This window comes from Alternaria arbusti (assembly GCF_024043155.1).
Source record: "Alternaria arbusti strain BMP 1465 chromosome Unknown scaffold_7, whole genome shotgun sequence".
Lineage (NCBI taxonomy): Eukaryota > Fungi > Ascomycota > Dothideomycetes > Pleosporales > Pleosporaceae > Alternaria > Alternaria arbusti.
In genome coordinates this window covers 98,404-115,801 of record NW_026249947.1, presented here as the reverse complement: position 1 = coordinate 115,801, position 17,398 = coordinate 98,404, and the positions used below count along the sequence as shown (strand labels likewise).

General features: G+C 52.9%; 6 protein-coding genes across 6 annotated transcripts; 5 read left to right on the top strand and 1 right to left on the bottom strand.

Annotated features, from left to right (window-relative positions):
* Positions 1–754: 754 nt before the first annotated feature.
* Positions 755–2,705, top strand: J4E86_005864 (uncharacterized protein; the record flags this gene model as incomplete). Its single annotated transcript, XM_051446395.1, has 2 exons — positions 755–880; positions 933–2,705. The coding sequence occupies 2 exons, from the start codon at positions 755–757 to the stop codon at positions 2,703–2,705; spliced, it is 1,899 nt and encodes a 632-aa protein (XP_051301970.1).
* Positions 2,706–3,710: 1,005 nt separating this feature from the next.
* J4E86_005863 (uncharacterized protein) lies at positions 3,711–6,174 on the top strand (the record flags this gene model as incomplete). Its single annotated transcript, XM_051446394.1, has 5 exons — positions 3,711–3,810; positions 3,948–3,976; positions 4,125–4,994; positions 5,045–5,302; positions 5,476–6,174. The coding sequence occupies 5 exons, from the start codon at positions 3,711–3,713 to the stop codon at positions 6,172–6,174; spliced, it is 1,956 nt and encodes a 651-aa protein (XP_051301969.1).
* Positions 6,175–6,957: 783 nt separating this feature from the next.
* On the top strand, positions 6,958–8,022 carry J4E86_005862 (uncharacterized protein; the record flags this gene model as incomplete). The annotated part of the gene is made up of 2 exons (XM_051446393.1): positions 6,958–6,980; positions 7,032–8,022. 2 exons carry the CDS (start codon positions 6,958–6,960, stop codon positions 8,020–8,022), a joined length of 1,014 nt encoding a protein of 337 aa, XP_051301968.1.
* A 238-nt stretch (positions 8,023–8,260) lies between these two features.
* On the bottom strand, positions 8,261–10,471 carry J4E86_005861 (uncharacterized protein; the record flags this gene model as incomplete). Its single annotated transcript, XM_051446392.1, has 4 exons — positions 8,261–9,599; positions 9,654–10,052; positions 10,108–10,329; positions 10,380–10,471. The coding sequence occupies 4 exons, from the start codon at positions 10,469–10,471 to the stop codon at positions 8,261–8,263; spliced, it is 2,052 nt and encodes a 683-aa protein (XP_051301967.1).
* A 1,976-nt stretch (positions 10,472–12,447) lies between these two features.
* J4E86_005860 (uncharacterized protein) lies at positions 12,448–14,236 on the top strand (the record flags this gene model as incomplete). The annotated part of the gene is made up of 4 exons (XM_051446391.1): positions 12,448–13,727; positions 13,778–13,814; positions 13,935–13,996; positions 14,056–14,236. The coding sequence occupies 4 exons, from the start codon at positions 12,448–12,450 to the stop codon at positions 14,234–14,236; spliced, it is 1,560 nt and encodes a 519-aa protein (XP_051301966.1).
* A 939-nt stretch (positions 14,237–15,175) lies between these two features.
* On the top strand, positions 15,176–16,516 carry J4E86_005859 (uncharacterized protein; the record flags this gene model as incomplete). Its single annotated transcript, XM_051446390.1, has 3 exons — positions 15,176–15,545; positions 15,658–16,433; positions 16,511–16,516. 3 exons carry the CDS (start codon positions 15,176–15,178, stop codon positions 16,514–16,516), a joined length of 1,152 nt encoding a protein of 383 aa, XP_051301965.1.
* Between the last annotated feature and the right edge of the window lie 882 nt (positions 16,517–17,398).

Genomic DNA, 17,398 nt, shown 5'->3' with positions numbered 1-17,398 from the left:
CATTTCTATAGTCACTCGGTCCTCATGCTCTTTTGTCGTTCCCTAGGTGATACCGTAGAGTGTCTAGTACGCTAGACTCAAGCACCTCGGAGTCTACATAGCACTGCACCTCCGTGAGTGTGGTGTGGAATGCCATTGTGGAGATCTCGATGTCAGTCCACACGGTCCCAAACACCACGCGAACATGCACTGTCTATTAACACCCCTACTCACTCCGACTTCACGATGGCGGAGCATTGTAGCCGGCCGGATCTTCATTGCTGGTCGGACTGTCACAAGGCGGCAGTTCCGCGACAGTGAATGCTCGCGTGTGATAAGGTCAATTGCGAATCACAAGACCCGTTCCCGGCCTTCTTAACCCTCTTCTTCCCTACTTTCTCTGTCTGACTGACGTGAATGGCTCTTCTCGCCGCGGTGACTGGCGTTTCACGGCTGTATCTACGGATCATTTCGTCATAACTCCCCAATTCACTAGTATTCACTTCCGTCAACGACGCCAAGAACCCCACATCGGTCAAGCGCGATTTTGTTAGCGTATACCGATCTGGCTGCCTCCCTCTTCTCTAGCCAACGCTTCTGTCTCTCAATATCAACTCTCTCCAGTACAAACTGGATCCGCTCGCATTGACTTCCCATCTTGATCTACTTTCCACGATCCAGACAGCCTAGCAGTCACCTAATATCTACAAGTTCTTTCCCAATCACTTCCATCTACACTTCACTCAGCTTACCCACCCACACCAACTTCGCCGCCATGGCTCCTATCCGCGAGACCATCTGGAAAGGTGCAAGCTACCTGGTAGGCGTCATTAGAGAGAAGGCGCAGATCCAGTACGAAGAAGTATACCTGAAGCTCGAAACCCATGCTCGCGTATTCAAGGTTTGCATATCCCATCCAATGGCGTCCGGACTATGACTAACCATGGACACAGCGATCTTTCCAGAGGTCTACCCCCTATATCGACGCAGCAGGACTCAACAACGTCCGTGACAGTTCTACGCGTGCGGAACTTCTGCCTCGTGCCAGGGTCAGTAAACGTACTATTAAGAATAAGAGCAAGCCGGCTAAATCCCCAGAGCAGCAGCAGTCCTACCACGCCGTCGCCACAGGCCGCATTGCGAAACCCAAGCGAGAACCCCATCCCCGAGAGCTGGACCCTAAATGGTACGACATGGCCATGAAGCGGAAGTCCGCAGAAGAGTTCTACGAGCGCGAAATGCGTCTCCGAGAGAACGAGCGAAGGGAGTCGGCGGAGCGCAAGCGGCTACAACGACAAAAGCGTCGTGCTCCGTACGAGCGGAACTTCCTGGAGCGCACAACCGGTATCAAGGACAAGCGTCCCCGGTGGACGTCGCAACCAGCACTCCCGCGGCCGAAAGCTTTCAGCAACTTGCAACACCCCGCCGAGTTCTACGAGAACCAGACCTCCGAGGAGCGCAGGGCGTATGTGCGTGAGAAACTGACCAACGTCCTCGGTGAGGGAAAGATGAAAGAGCCCATCCTTCCTTCCGGTCACAACCCCATGGAGCCTGTGATCGCCGAGCACAACCAGCGCGTGGCCACGATCAGCCTTCTCAGCCAGTTCGAAACCCACAAGGTGGAGGTACAGCGCCAGTACGACGAGCAGATTCGCCTGGCTCGCGAAAAAGAGGTCACTCGACTCAAGACACAGATTCTCCTTGGTCACTACAAGGACGTCTACAAGGGCCGCATCAACGTGCTAGCATGGCACACCGGCCACATGCTCGAAGGCATCGACCGGCTGGAACATCTGCTCCAAACCGGAGAGCAGTGGGAGGTGGCCAAGGTCGTGCAAGTCCTAACCCACCAAGTCTTTGAGCCCGTCAAGCGTGTGCTTGAAGAGTTTGACGCTGATATCCCCCTGGATCCGGATGGCGCCCAGAAGCTCAAGGAAGCCTGGCCCATGGCTCGTCTACAGGCACTCTACGACTTCTTACTGGGTAGGTCCAACAATCTGGATTTACAGACCATGCGCATGGCTCAGTGCATTGAGGAAATCCTTCGTCGTCTTAATAACCCGACGGTATTTGTCGACCCTCTTGCGCCCAAGCCGCAGCCGTTCAGCGACCTCTATCAGAGCTCCAGCTCTACAAACGCCAACGCGATGGCGAACACTACATCTCAAACCGCCTCTTCCCTCCCTGGCGCAGTTCCACCTCCCGCAGGAGGATGGTCCTTCCGTGGCCGAGCCTCCACCTCCGGCCTCGACCCCGACGCCCCCCAATCCACGCTCCCCAACGCCACTACCTCCGCACCACCCGGAAGCGGCATCTCAAAACTCATCGCCGCAACCGCCTCCAACGCCGCCTCCAAAGCCACCAACCCCCCAATCCCATCCATCACCATCGAGCCCGGCGACAGCGCCGCACGCACCTCGGTCCTCCAGTACATCAGCACCGACAACATGGTCCTCCAAGCAGAAATGGACGACATGTTCCGGCACGCCGAGCCCAAGAACAGTCACCGCCGCGCTGTCACCGAGTGCATCAAGGGTCTAGGTGATGCTGCGAATGGCGAGGATAAGGTGCTGGGTACGATGGATGCGTCGTATTATCGCGCGCAGATTGAGGAGTGTGTGAGGAAGATTGATGGGCTGGCGAAGAGGTATAAGGAGGTTAAGGAGACGAAGGCGCTTAGGAAGCTTTGTGGGCTGGCGTTGAAGATTTGGGCAATGCATGGGTGAATGGGGATTGGAAGAGGGTTTTGGAGGGTGGAGGCGGGAGATGAAGAAAATGGTCTCTTCGCTGGTGCTATTCTGAAGCTGGATTCTGATCTCTTTCGCTGTCATGGACATACCCGGAAGGATGACGGGAAGGGCCAGAAGTGCTCTTACTCATGACTACACGACACTACGGCTTACGAAGCCACGACTACCACATCTACTTTTCTCTCACGCGGGTATCGGAGATGTCCGGTCGTGCAATTCCAGCGAGCAAGCAAGTTTTGCCTTCTTTGTTTTTTAAGTCGTTTACTCTTTCGATCACATTGTTTCTTTCTTTTAATACCCACCGCGGACCAGAGGTTGACAACTCATACGTCAACTACGGCTACGAGCGAGATAGACGACTGTGAGGGTGTCACAGTTCACTGCCGCTTCGATACACGGTAATGACAGTCAATAATGCACAAGTCCAGATAAACTCTTATTGCTGCGTGACGGCCGTTGGCTCCTTGCTCGTCGATGACATGACCTAACGCTTTACTGCCGTAGCTGCTGTAGATGCTGTACATTTGGGTCTGATGGAGGCTTTGACAATCTAGAGTGAAATTTAGTGGCATAAGACTCATGCCCAATGGTAGGTCCAGAAAATACGTATGCATAGTCCTTCACAGACGGGGTATCGATTGGCGCCGTGAGCATGAAGGGGAAAGACGTGTGATGGGTGCATGCCTCAGGACAATGCGTGGATCACATGTCAGAAGCCTGGAATGTCCCTACCGTACATTTCGCCTCCACGATGGCATCCTGCAAAACTTCCAGCTTGACAGTATCACGTCTTGTAGCTTGCAAATCGCTGCTTTGAATGCGCATCTCCTTTGACGACATTTGTGATGAATTGAGGAATGAAAGTGATGCCGTTGGCTGTAGGAGGACGGAAGCTGGAGACGCGCTAAAGGCCCGGATCCCGGTCGCGTTCCGAAGTAGCTTGAGGGAGCGCCATCCTTCTTCCAACAACTCCATCGCGCCATGAACAGCCATCCTTCGCCCATGGAGCACATGGACGTCGAACGGAGGTCGTCGTCGCCCAAGCGCAAAAAGGTCCGCCAAAAGTACGCGCCCAAAGCATGTAAGTCGCGACACTCGCTCTGGTTCGGCGCATCTGGAGCTTCCTATGCGGCATTCCGATGGTTCCGTAGTGGTTCGACGCAGCTCGCGCGACAGGACGACGAGGTTATGCCATCAGCCGGCTGACAGATTGCGCAGGTGTATCATGCAGGCGATCCAAGCTCAAGGTATGTACGCTCTTTTGTATATTGGCTGCCTCGGCCACTTCTCTCGCGACTGCATCGCGACTTCCTCATGCGACAGCGTCGCTTCCACATTCAGGAATCGAATATGTAAACATCAACAGCTATCATAGGCAGCGACTGACGTCAACAGTGCTCCGGCGAAAACCCATGCCAACGGTGCATGGACAACGGCAAGCGATGCTTCTTCTCTGAAGACCAGACGGCCGCCGAAGCCCTGCAGAACCTCAGTCGACCCACGCCTGCCCTCCATACACAAGCCTCAAATACCAGCGCCAACGGCAACGGTCACAATGTACCACGAAGGAGCTTGATGCCGTCGGAAAACGGTACCGAGCGGAGAGCGAGCGATGCCAGCACACGCGGTATGACCATGGAAGCACGCATGGCCCGGATCGAGGCTATGATGGAAGCCCTCATGCGCGACCGAGGCCTGACCATGACGCCAATGGGCAGTGTGGAGCGCGAGGAAAACGGCAGCGATGCCTTCAGGGGTGACGCCGCGTTGTCTGTTCCGCCGCTTGACCCCATCAACCCAGCTCTCGCCTTCATGGGACAGCCTTCGCTCTTTTCAGAGAACTCCCTAGAGCCAGCCAACCCCGTCGCTCCAGGCGCTGGCTCCCTTATCAACGGCGACCCATCGCACCTCGTACAATTCGGCAACAGGAAGCTGCCCTTTCCTAGTCCCGCCGATTACCAACAGTACCTAGCCTCCTTCTTCACCGACATTCACCTGTCTCATCCGTGCATAGATGAACCCGAGTTCCGCAACCGCAGCCAACACGTGCTAGCAAGCGCCTCCATACCATCAGAAGATCGCGAGTTTCTCGCGCTGAACTACACCATCTTCGCATGCTGCGACATACTTCTCAATGTCGCACCCATCGACACTGGCAAGTGTAAGGGCTGGCGCTGGCTCGAGATGGCTGACGAGCTCGTCGACAAGAGGTCGCTACTAAGCGGATGCGGCGATTTGACGCTGATACAGTGTGTCCTTTTCCAGGTACGTGTCCAAAGGCTCCAAACTTGATGCGCATAGACTAATAGTTGTAGGCCATCTACTACCAATATGCAGACATGCCCGGCCCAGCTTACAACACTATCGGCGCCGCTGCAACACTCGCGCTCCAGTTCTCCCTACATCAGCAGTCCACGTGGACGAACATCACGACGGTTCAAGCATATGAGCGCATCTGCACGTTCTGGAATATCTTCGTCCAAGACCGATTCATTTCGTTGACGTATGGAAGACCATACAGAATCCACGAAACCGACATTCAAGTCGAAGCACCTGTAGACCTCTCACAAAGGGTAAGTAAAGCCCACGACTCCTATCCTTCCTGCCCCTGAACAGGTCTGGAGACTACATCAAGATGATCATGCAGAGTGGGTGTCTTGACGTCGATGTCGCCTCCAGGGTGTTCAGTTTTCTCCTGATTCAACGTGTCCCCTTCCTCCTGCTACCTCATGCTCACGTTTTATAGGCAAACCTCTACAAAACCGAGGATAGTGATGACCCCAGGCCTTTCATCGATCACTACATTCACTACGTCATACTCTGGGCGCGTTACGCCAGTAATGCTGTCGACGGTCGCAGTCTGGATAGCACAACCCAGGACATCATTGATCGGCAGATCTCCCACTACCTCGATCATGACTTACCAGTACTGGGGATGCCATCATACGCTCAGCGGGATGAGGGAGGTGTACCACTGCTGAACATGTTCATCAAGCAGAAGAAGACGGATTTCGTTCTTTGGGGGCTACGTTCCGTCATAATCTCCCTGCAATACGACGACAATCATGCTGAACACCTCAGCCAACTTGCCTGTTCCACCCTCACAGGAATGACCTTCTTTATGCGGGAAGTTCGTCAGCCATTCAGCCTCCGGCATCGCATGACGTCGGCCCTGTCGAATGCACTTCTGGTATTTTGCTCTCTTCTCGTCCGCAACTCCGCTGGACGTACACATGCCCACATCGACGCCTTCCACCGCGCTAAGGGCATGCTACACGACTTGGCCTTTAGTCAGCCGTATGCGAAACGCGTCTTGTCTGATTTCGAAGGCATTGTGCGTGTGGTGGAGGATTGCCTAGATGGAAAAGATGCTCCAGAGAATGTCGCAGAGCTGTTCCCTTACCAGTCTTCGAGCGCTGACATTCGTAGCGTATTGTGGCTGTAGTGGACAAGGACTGATGGGAGTCGGCGTTTTTATGGTTTCAAATGTATTTTACTCTGTGTACCAACGGCCTGCATAGATACCCATTGCCCTCGCACGGGCTAGGAGAAGGCGTTTAGGATCAACTTACCTTTATCATCTTATTTGATGCTCACATCTCATTACCATTAGCTGTATACATCATCGCTGTCCATCGGTGACTGGAGAGCAAAGACGACAGTTGCTGCATACAAGGGTACTATACTCTGACAACCCGCCTGTCAAAAGACGACGAGTAGCTCTCAGATGTACTGTAGAAGAGACATCTGAGGTATATCAAGGCGCGGTAGTCTCCCATCAACAACTAGGCCATGGCGTGAAGTGCTCATCTCCTGCTCCCAATTGCAAATTCGTGAGCTTCTTCACCGCGTTGACGACTAGAACTAGGCACATCCTAATTCCAAACTCGGGAGACAAGCACTGGATCGGTGACGCAGCAAGGAGATGCATGCAAGGCTCACGGGCATGAAGAGGTTCAATGAAGGAGATTGGTCATTCCGGTAACGTGACTTGGAAGGTCTGAGTCTTACAAGCGGAGGTGCTAGCTTGTTGTGGACAGTTTTCAGTGCGCCTACCCGGTCGATCACGTGCTGATGCTGGAGCCTGGAGAAATCGGAACAATAACAAACAAGAGCGTAGTGTCACGCTTTTCATTGTCTCAGTCTTACCGAGACTCTCCCACTTACGTACCTTTTCCACATTGCGACACCTTTGGAACCTCTGCGGCGCAGCCCGTCAAGCTTGACTATGGATAGGGATTTCGTCCACCGGTAAGTAAATTCTATGACGATTGATAAGCATCCTACTGATTGATTGAATAGCTCTTTGCGAAAAGTGGCACTGACGCGTCACGTTTCCATTCTACTCGAACGCCGCGAAGCAGACGAGCGACGAGCGACTTCCGAAACTCATCTGTATCAGGGCCTCTCGTTGAAAGAGAAGCATCGTCTATACAAATTCAGACGCCGCGACCGTCCCAGCGAAGATACCCGCACTAGACAACCGGAATCAGAGCAAATCGGTCAAGCCGCAAAGAAGCTCGACGACGAACTCTACACGTACATAGCGACCCACGCAAAGCAAGAATGCATGACACTGTCCGAGATGATGCAGAGCAAACTACCACGGGAACTACGCGATATGGTGTACGCCCATCTACTCTCACGAGAGACTTACACCGTCGAGCGCCAAAACGTTTATGAACTTTACTGGCTTTCTGACCTACGGCAGATCAGTTGCAATCATCTCTTCACGCGCGGATACGTTCCGCTTGATACCATAAAAGAGATCGGCGAGATGTGGTACAAGGTATCGACTTTCATAGTCTGCGCCTCTGATGAACCCGAACGAGCTTCAGAAGCCTTGAACTTCCTCCACGATGACAATTGGGGCTTGGACATTGATGTGTACCAACACGTCAAGCACATCTATGTCGGTCTCGATTATATCCACGGCGTCGACGAGATTATTGGCCATCTAAACGCCAATCTCCGGAAACTTCTGTCACTAGGAGCAAATGCGCGCGTCGTTCTATATCTCCAATGTCCACACAAGCACTATGTGACGATGAGAGAGCAGCCAATAATAGCTTTTGTGAGGAAGCTTCGACCGATCTTCCCTGTCCTGGAGGAACTTGTCAAAGAGGGAAAAAGAGTTGTGGTCAACGTGAAGGGCTATGATGTGTTCGAGGTCAAGGTTGAAACACTGAATGCGCCGAGTTGGATCAGCCAGTTGACCCAAATTCTATCAGACAGAGATTTGAATGACCTCCAGAGCGATCAGCTGAACAGAAGCATCGGGACAAGATCCTAGCTAGCAGCTTGTGCTGAAGAGCAATGAGGTTGCGTCACACATGAGTGGAGGTCTACCAGTCTACATTGGTACCAAGCTCGCTGGGACTATTGCATTGTACTATATAGGAGCACGCAAAAGTATTGCAGTAGCCGTCTTGCAAATACAAAACATTCCAATTCACAGCATTCAACACTGCTGTCCTCGTCACACGCATACTATCGCGACGATATGAAGCACACATCCAGGCTACGTCATTCTACAACTTCGCCTCCCTTTTGAGAATCGGATCAACCCACTTCTTCCACCCCTGCTGTACCCCGGCATTCTGCCATGCCTTCTGATTGATAGGCAACTGCTCGACCCAACGCATAATGTTCTCGTATACATTGCCGTCGTACATACCCAGCGCACTGCAGAGACTGGCATCGGAAAAGTCCCACGCATCCGTCAGGCCAACGGCCTCGGGCAGTAATTGATCGAGCAAACCGTTGACAAGATGCCGGATAGTGTCGAGCTGTCCCGAAGTGAAATACGGAGAACGCTCGTCGGCTGTTTCGATGAAGGATACTGCGTCGACGGTACGTGGGTTTATGATAGTCGATAGTGTGTATAGAGAGCGCATACGGTTCAAAACGATGCGGAGGTAGTTGCACGTAGAGTCAGACAGGCTCGAGATAAAGTCGGTGAATGACTTCAGAATGAAGTACTCGATATGAGCACGAGAGGCGGAGATGAGCAGCATCATGTGCTCATTCCATGCATCCGCTGGCAACTTGGTCGATGCGCGAATCGCCGAATGCGCCTTCACGACCATACGGTGTGCACGGTCGCGATAGATGCCGAGTTGTACTTTAGGGTCGAGAAACTGCGTCGCGGATGCGCAGCATGGAAGGTTGGGGTCTTCGACATCGGTCAGGTACTGGACGTGGGGCTCGATAGGCTCGCCGTCTTGTAGGCGGTCAAGTTGCTTGAGGAGATGTCGCCCAAGTTGTTGCCAGAGGACGTAGTTCTTACCCTCGAATGTCGCGCCACCGACCAAGGCACCGACGATGTCTGGTAAGCCTGAGATAGACATGTACCCATGGCCCCCGCACAGCTTGCGCGCATCTTCAGCGCCATCAGCGGCCTCTGACGTGACATACGCCTTCATTCCAGCAGTCAATGCGTGAACAGCCGGCAGAAGCGAGTGATCGTTCTTGCTCTGCATCTCCCGTAGTTTGTTATACTGTTCGTCGCATGCCCGAGAGCCGAATAACATGGCGTACGTCTTAGCGATCAAGCTCAGCAGACGGAAGTGCTGATGCTTGTAGTGCAAGATGCTTCCTTCGGTGGCAAACGCGTCGGCAGGCCCGAGGCCTTGTTGTCGTACAACGGAGTATCGTGTCGCGATCGTCAAAGCTTGGGCTAGCTGGACCGTAAAGACACTGGGCATCCTGCCGCGGACGAGCAGCATGACAGAGTATGAGAGCTTAGCGCGGAGGGGATCTTTGGTGAATGTGCCATCGGATGTGAGCTGGCTATGAGCCATGAGCATCTGCGATCGAGAGATACGAACGTTATCGAAAGAGGCGAAGCCATTGTCTGCTTCGTTGTAGCTAGATCATGGTCAGAGACTGAATTCTGACGCCTTCTGCGATCTCCTTACTTACCCAAGCTTTAAGCCGACATCGCCCATCTTCACACCTGGCATTGGTGTGCCGTCCTCGACTGAGCGAAGTCGTACAAGAAATATATGTGGGCCGTGGTCCTGATCGCCAACAATCAGTCGAGCCATGACTGTGCCGTGTGTGGTCGAGAAGCCTAGCCCTGCAGGCCAGAACTTTGTCGACGAGATTGTTGGCGAGTGAACGACGAACTCATCGCGATTGGGGTCGAAGGTGGCGGTCGTTTCGATACCTCGTACGAATGAACCATGACCAAGCTCGGTTTGTGCGTATGTACCAAGTATTTTACCGGATCGAGCAAGCGGAAGCCACTTTGCCTTTTGTTCCTCAGTACCGTTGTGCTCCATGCCAGGCTCGAAGAGGATGGCTTTGTGGCCGAAGGGGCTATTGAGAGTCAGTTTATCGGTTGTGGAAGACTCTCCTGACTACCTCAACATACCTGGCGTTCATGAGGTTGTATCGCGGCGTAATCCACACAAAGTGCTCATGGTCATGCTTGAGCATATCATCGAGACACGCTTTTCCCATCTCAAGACCTTGCTCGAATAGATCCTCGCGTGAGGTCTGCGCGTAGCATCGAGGAAGCTTTGCATTGTCGTTGGTGCCGATTGCTTTCTCAACTCGGTTGAAGGCGGCCCGTCGCTCCTTGACAACTTTCTCACTGCAGATGGGTCAGCGAGGATGTTACATAGGCTCACAGATTGTACTCACCTTCCCCATAGTATGCACGTCAGCTGGAACGTGTCGAAAGATGCAGAGTCTCTAGCTTTCTGCAACAGCGTGCTCTGGGCATTGGCTACCATGTTGACCATTGTTACTCTAAAGGTATAGACAACACAACGTGAAGATGAGAGGCGAAGATGCGGGGGAGAAGACTAGGGTTGAGGGTGACCGATGAATATGACCGTTTAAGACGTGTTGAGCAAGCCGAGATGTAGCAGTCTATTGCCGGGTGAACTGGGCTTCCCCTATCGATCATGGTGTGCCTCCTATAGTCTCTCTGGGCAGACACGTAACCCGCGCTTGCCATCCTCCAAGCCATATGTCGCCGTCCTTTTACCCAGTATGAACCATATCTGCATTTATGCGGCGTAGAAATCCAGATCGAAAATTGCGATTGGCCAGATCGTCCAAATGTCCTCACGGAGATATGCATACATGGTCCTTCCGTTCGCCAGATGCGAGTTACGAATCTCCATCTGGAGTTTAGCTGATACGGCTCCTTCGATGTATTGGGCGATCCCTTGATCTCGTGTTTCATAGCTTTTACTCGTACAGTTGGGACTGAACACGTTCCAGCAATACGAGCCCATAGCCCCGGCTATGGTGTTCGTTCGACATCCAGCTGAACGTGTTTGATGCTACTCCATATCGCGCGCCTTCCTAGAGGTCGCATGTCGGCCAGTCAATGATATTGGACTCTGGAACCGAAGGACGCGGGCCGTGATTGTAAGGGCGGCCCTTGATGGCGCCGCCACGTGGGGAAAGTTCTCGTCTTCCGATGGCATATCGAATCGCGTTCGTTCGATGTTTGATCCTTCCTCGGAAGGAACGTGACTTGCAACGCTATTCGCTGAGACTTCTTCGATCAGATAATGAGGACGTGGAGCGCGTGAGAAGGAGCAATAGATAGTCCGCTCCTCTGGCTTGCAGGTGTTTGGCTTTGACTTATAAGTGATGCGCATTGGTACAGACGGGTCTAAATCCTATCCTTGGTTGGAATGAGGCGGCGTAATGCCTACAGCTGAGGTAGCAGCAATTCCATAGGAGTACACTCCATTGCGCTACTAGCTCCGCGTCCGCCATCGCGAAAGCTGAGAGATATCCTGGTGATCTACGTTGGGACTTCGAGAGATGTTGTCGCGGTTCCCTCGTTGATCAGCCTTGTCGAATGCAGACGCGCGGAGACTGACGGATGTTTAGATGCTGAGATCGTGGTGTTCTGCGGTGAGATGACGGCAGGCAGAAGCGGGCCAAGCCCTTAATGGTTAGCACGCTATGCAACTTGCCGAGGCGACACGTGCAGAACCTGTGAAGCAACTGCCGCGCATTTCCATGCGTGCATGCCAACTCTGGCCATCCCTTGCTCTGCAACAACGATGGTCGTCGCGCTGCTTTCCGGTTTTGTCTGCAGTATGCCTGACCCCTGGGATGAAAATTCGCGCTGGCCCTCCCGAAAATCGTCGGCGATACAAGCGAGCCTCTTCTAACTTCTCGTATGCGGCCTGTATGTAATCAGCTCTGCATCACCGACTAGTACTGGTCTGGTTCACGAGTACTACGCCAAGCATGTCTGTAAGCAATGACTACTAATAAGAAGCATTCTCAAGACTTTAGCATTCTTACTCATCAATCGTATGCGGGTCGCACCGTTTCCATCTTTTCTCCGGCATTTGCCCTGCCCATTCTCGGATTTCGGAATTAACAATTATTGGTTCTAGGCGCGTTGTACCCTCCCAGGATGTGTGGGAGCTCTCCAACGTTCATCATGATGACGCAGTGGTGTATCTCTTCCTGACGCTTTTGCGGAGCTTGCGGCATTTTGATTCGCGGATCCAGGTCGACCACGTGCTGGTACCACGATGTACAGGGGTTGCCTGCAGTACACGTTATGGCAGATCAGTATGGTCCATGATTAAGTATCAGTCACCCTGAGGTCATGACATAACGCACATGGGCTGGCGCGTCCACTCCACAATGCGACAGTCGCGCGCATTTGTAGGCGGATGCATCCCGAGCCTCATGCTAGATCAAACTTCCCCAACTCCACACTCCGACCATGGCGCCTGCTGAACCCAACGCAAAGCCATTCGAGCTCTTGACAGCTGAAGAGCCCAATTTTCCAGAAGAGCGAGAAGGATGGAAAGGATACATCGAGTGGGAGCGATACCCAGAAAAGAAAAAGCAGGCGGCGGAGATCCTGGCGAAATATGACTTTCCCGTACCTCCTGAATTCCAATTGAAGCCGTTGCCGGACACGAACCCCGTCCTCGAAGGTGTGCGATGGAAACACTACCATTACGCGATGGGCAAGACGCTGAAAGACATGCCGGCTGATTCGTGGGAACACGTCAAGAAAGAGAAGAGCGACGACATGGTCCATGTACTGCAATTCCCTTACAACGGAGAGCCGGAGCGCAAGCGCCTTGTCGAAACCGAGATAACCAACAACAAAGACCACTTTGTGAGAAATCACGGTGGCATACCTGAGATCGACCCGGAGAAGTACTTCTTCGAAGTCGAGGGTCTCGTCGACAAGCCAAAGAAGATCACGTTGAAGGAATTACAAGACGAGAGCATCTTCCCACGCATGGAGACCTGCGTTACCCTTCAGTGCAGTGGTACGCGACGTATTGAGCAGATTCACGACTACCCTGGAGACGGAGATGAACTCATCAATGCACCGTGGGGAGAAGGTGCCATCGGCACGGCCCGCTACGTAGGCGTCAGTCTCAAGAAGGTGCTTAAGTACTGTGGACTGAAGCCGGAAGGAAAGCACGTCGAGTTCTTTGGCGCCGACACCTACTTCAAGAAGGGTCACGTATACAACTACGCTGTATCAGTACCGACTCGCAAGGTGAAGATCAACGAGGTAATGCTGGCGTGGGAGATGAACGGAGAGCCCTTACCAGCCATCCATGGCTTCCCACTCCGTACCGTCGTAATGGGCTACATCGGCGCCAGAAGCTGTAAATGGCTCACTCGCATCAACGTCATCGACCAGCCGTCTCTGGCTCCCGTTCAAATGAAGGAGTATCTCTACTATACCCCGCAGAACGGCAAGCAAAACGTCACATACAGCAACGGTTTCAGTATCCAGACGATGCCTGTTGCGAGTGCTATCATGACGCCTGTCGACAAAGACGTCATTGTACACGATGGGAAGATCCGCATGACTGGCTGGGCATACAGTGGAAGTGGCTGGCCGGAACGTGTTGAAGTCAGCAACGATGGTGGCGGTGTTTGGTATGAGGTGCCATACGAGAACCTGAGTAAGAAGTACTACCATGCCTGGCGCACGTGGTGGGTCGATATTCCAGTCGATGCTGAGGGATGGCTGTAAGTCTACTGTTGTCGGTAGTTCTGCGACAAATGCTAACGTTGCACAGTGAATTCTGCGTGCGTTGCTGGGATGACGCCTTGAATGTAAGCAAACTTCGACTCCCGTTGTGAAGGCCCCGTACATCTTACATCGTGGTTATCTTGATATGGCGTGGCAAAGTCTTGCTGTGACTACCGGACGACATGTGCTGACTTCATTCGCAGACACAACCTACCTTCGTGCGAAGTGCATGGAACTGGGATCTCCACGTGACATCCTCATGCCAGTAAGTAGCTTTCTGAATGCTCTTGCACGCTAGATGGCAGAAGGCTAACGTTACTGTAGCCGCGTCAAGCTTTACAGCGTCAATCGCACCAAGCCCGCCACGATGAAGCGTCTCAAGCAACTCGAAGACCACGGTGCTTCGATCCATCCTATCACCAGGCCTTTGCCATTTGATCTCGAGACCGAGGAGGAATATCTTGAGGAGATGAAGAAGCGTGGAGGTCGCGATCCGGAGGAGTGATTTGCTGGGAGAGAGTTGCTTGGCCAAAGTGGCTACGCGAGTCGGGTTCGAGCAAGCCCGGGGGTGAAGGATGAGACGTTACTGGGTAGTAGAGTCATTTTAATAGCTGGTATATATGATAATGCAATGAGTGATACCTCTTCCCCGAAGAGCGGCCGTGATTAGTGAGGTACCCGGCGGGTAGAGGTGGACGCAGGTAGCAGTATTTCGCCACGTCGTATCGCCAGTTTACTTAAGCTTTCCCGATCTCGGAGTGCGTGCAGCAAAACGTGTATGAGGCACAGTAGTTCCGGGGATTGAGTCTAGTCGATGATGAATTGCGGCGCGGTTGAGACATTGCCCCACCGCGGGCGGCACGTGGCCGGAACGCGATCACGAAGCCGCTCTCTCATTGTGTCACAGTCAACGACAATGCCCGTTGTTGCTGTTGGTTTTGTTGTACTCTTACATCACAGATTTATTCTGACGTTGTAACGCAAATCTGAAGTTCCCAAGACCGTAACGACAAACCATGCCCAGTCTGCCTCGCCACGCGCGTGCAGCGCAGGGCATCCGGCCCCTGCATTGCATCGCAGGACATCTGCATGAACTATCGGATCGCGCGAAGAAGAGGCAGGAGCGGGCAGATGGACCAGTTCTCAGTGGACTGTGTGGAGTACATACGAGGATAGTCTCTGCGCACGTCAGCCGGGCGACATCCGCAAGCGCCTGGGGGCCAGGCATCTTGCTTCTCACATTGTCGTTATTGGACATGTTCTGGGGGTATATGGGATTTCGATTCTTCCGCCGGTAGTAGGCTGGGTCGAGGGTGTGCGATGGAGCAAGTCGAGCTTGGTATCCTGGATCGCTATAAGTATGCGAAAGCGTTGCAATAAGTCCTAAATTATCTCCATCAATCTCATCTTCCAGGCAATACTACCCCTCCTTCTGTCTTTCAAGATGCGGTGCTTCATCCGTGCTCTATCTCTTGCTGTAGCTGCGGCATCGTTTCTTGCTCATGCGGCACCTCTTTCAACTCGCTCAACCGAAGATTCGATCGCGGGCCGATACATCGTACAGCTCAAGCCGGACGTGGACGTCGCAACATTTACCGCTCATCGTGAGAAGGTCCGCAGTATAGTAGCTCGCCATCTCGGACGCCGAGACGACATCGACCTGAACGCAGAGATTGATCAGGAGTACAGCTTTGGAGACTTCAAGGGCTATGCCGGGGCATTTGATGCAGCCGTTGTTGCCGAATTAGAGGCATTGGATGATGTTTTCCTCATCGAAAAAGACTTCCTAATGTATCCTACGGCTCTCGTGACACGTACGTATAAGCATTCTGGAGCCCACATCGACGTTAGGTCACCCACTTTGTCGTCTGCAGACCTGTGCGGGGATTTTTCTTGTATGAGGTGCGTGTCGCTAACATCAAGTAGAGACCAACGCACCATGGGGTCTTGCAAGCGTATCCTCCAGGACCAGAGGAGCCACCAACTATATATACGATTCGACAGCTGGCGACAAGACCTACTCGTATGTACTAGACAGTGGAATCCGAACGACTCATGACGAGTTCGAAGGCCGCGCTTCCTGGGGCTACAATGCAGCCAATACCAACAATGCTGATGTCACCGGCCATGGCACCCATGTAGCTGGTGTAATTGGTTCAAAGACCTACGGTGTCGCCAAGAAGACAAATCTCATTGCGGTAAAAGTAATAGGCGATGATAACGTCGCAGCTGGTTCCAGTGTGCTGGCCGGCTTGAACTGGGTGACAAACGATATCGTTACCAAGAGCCGACTGGGTTCAGCCGTGGTGAACTTATCGCTCGGTGGGGCAGCCTCCTCATCCATGGATAACGCTGTCAACGCCCTGGCGAACCGAGGTATATTGCCTGTCGTCGCTGCAGGAAACGAAAACCAGCCGGCCGCAAATGTCTCGCCGGCTCGTGCTGCCAATGCTCTGTGCGTAGGAAGCGTTCAATCGAATGATGCTCGTTCTTCGACGTCGAATTACGGATCGGCCGTAGACATCTGGGCTCCAGGTGGTGATATCACGTCTACCTGGCACACCTCGGATACAGCCACAATGACAGCGAGTGGTACTTCGGCGTCTGCACCATTTGTGGCTGGCATAGTGTCCTATCTGCGCGGTCTCGAAGGGCAATCGATAGGCCCGGCCGCGAGGGCAAGAGTTCTGGCATTGGCTACTGTAAGTAACTCTACACCGACTGCATTTGAGACGTACACTGACTTCGCAAACCTAAATTTAGCCAAATCGTCTTACAGATGTAGCAGGCGCACCAAATCTATTGGCTTACAATGGAAGAGCTTGAAGGCGATGGTCGCAATCGGCTCGTATTTCGTCATTATATAGCAACAGAGCCTCTATTCAGCTGGACCCATCTTTGACGTCACATCAGCGATGAGAGGTTGTGTTCAATGGTGCCTAAGACGTGATACGACGGTCGGCGCGATGTGTATCCTGGTCCACAGGTGTTGCGACACGCGTTACCTAGGTACTAACGGAACTTTGGACGTGCTTGAGGTGTCTCAAAAATGAGCAGTTGATCGCCAAGATCCGTGAAACTAAAAGATGTATCTGCTCGGAGTAGTTAAAGTCGTAGTCGCGTCCGATGACGAAAAGTGTCCGCGGCTGACAGTGTTCTCGCGGAAGGGACACATGCCACCCGAAATAGGCTTAGACTAAATTAGTCACCCGGTGAGTGGGGCCCATCAGGGGTTCGCGATTTCGATGACGTAGAACACCCTCCTGTTCACCCCAACCTCACCACAGATACCACTAGCATGCCATTCACACCTCTCCAAGCTGCCGTCGAATGCGCTCCGGAGTTCGAATTACACCTCTAGATATGGTGCGCCGCTAGCAGTTTCATGCGTACCATGACTTCACTTGATCATCATTAACAGTTTTTGCAATGGCATCTTCCAACGCAGTTGCATCATTAACAGCAGGCACCTTGGTCTCTACGAAGCTGAGGTACCTGCTTACCAGTCGCAATGCGACCTTAGCAGTCTATCAGAAATCTTCATTGCGATGGAAGCATCTGCAAAGTCTCAAGATGCATGGGCGAGTAAGTAACAACCGTCTCAAGATGACAATGGTGTACAGGAACCTACGAATATGATTTCACTTGTAGGAAGCGGCAGTCACGC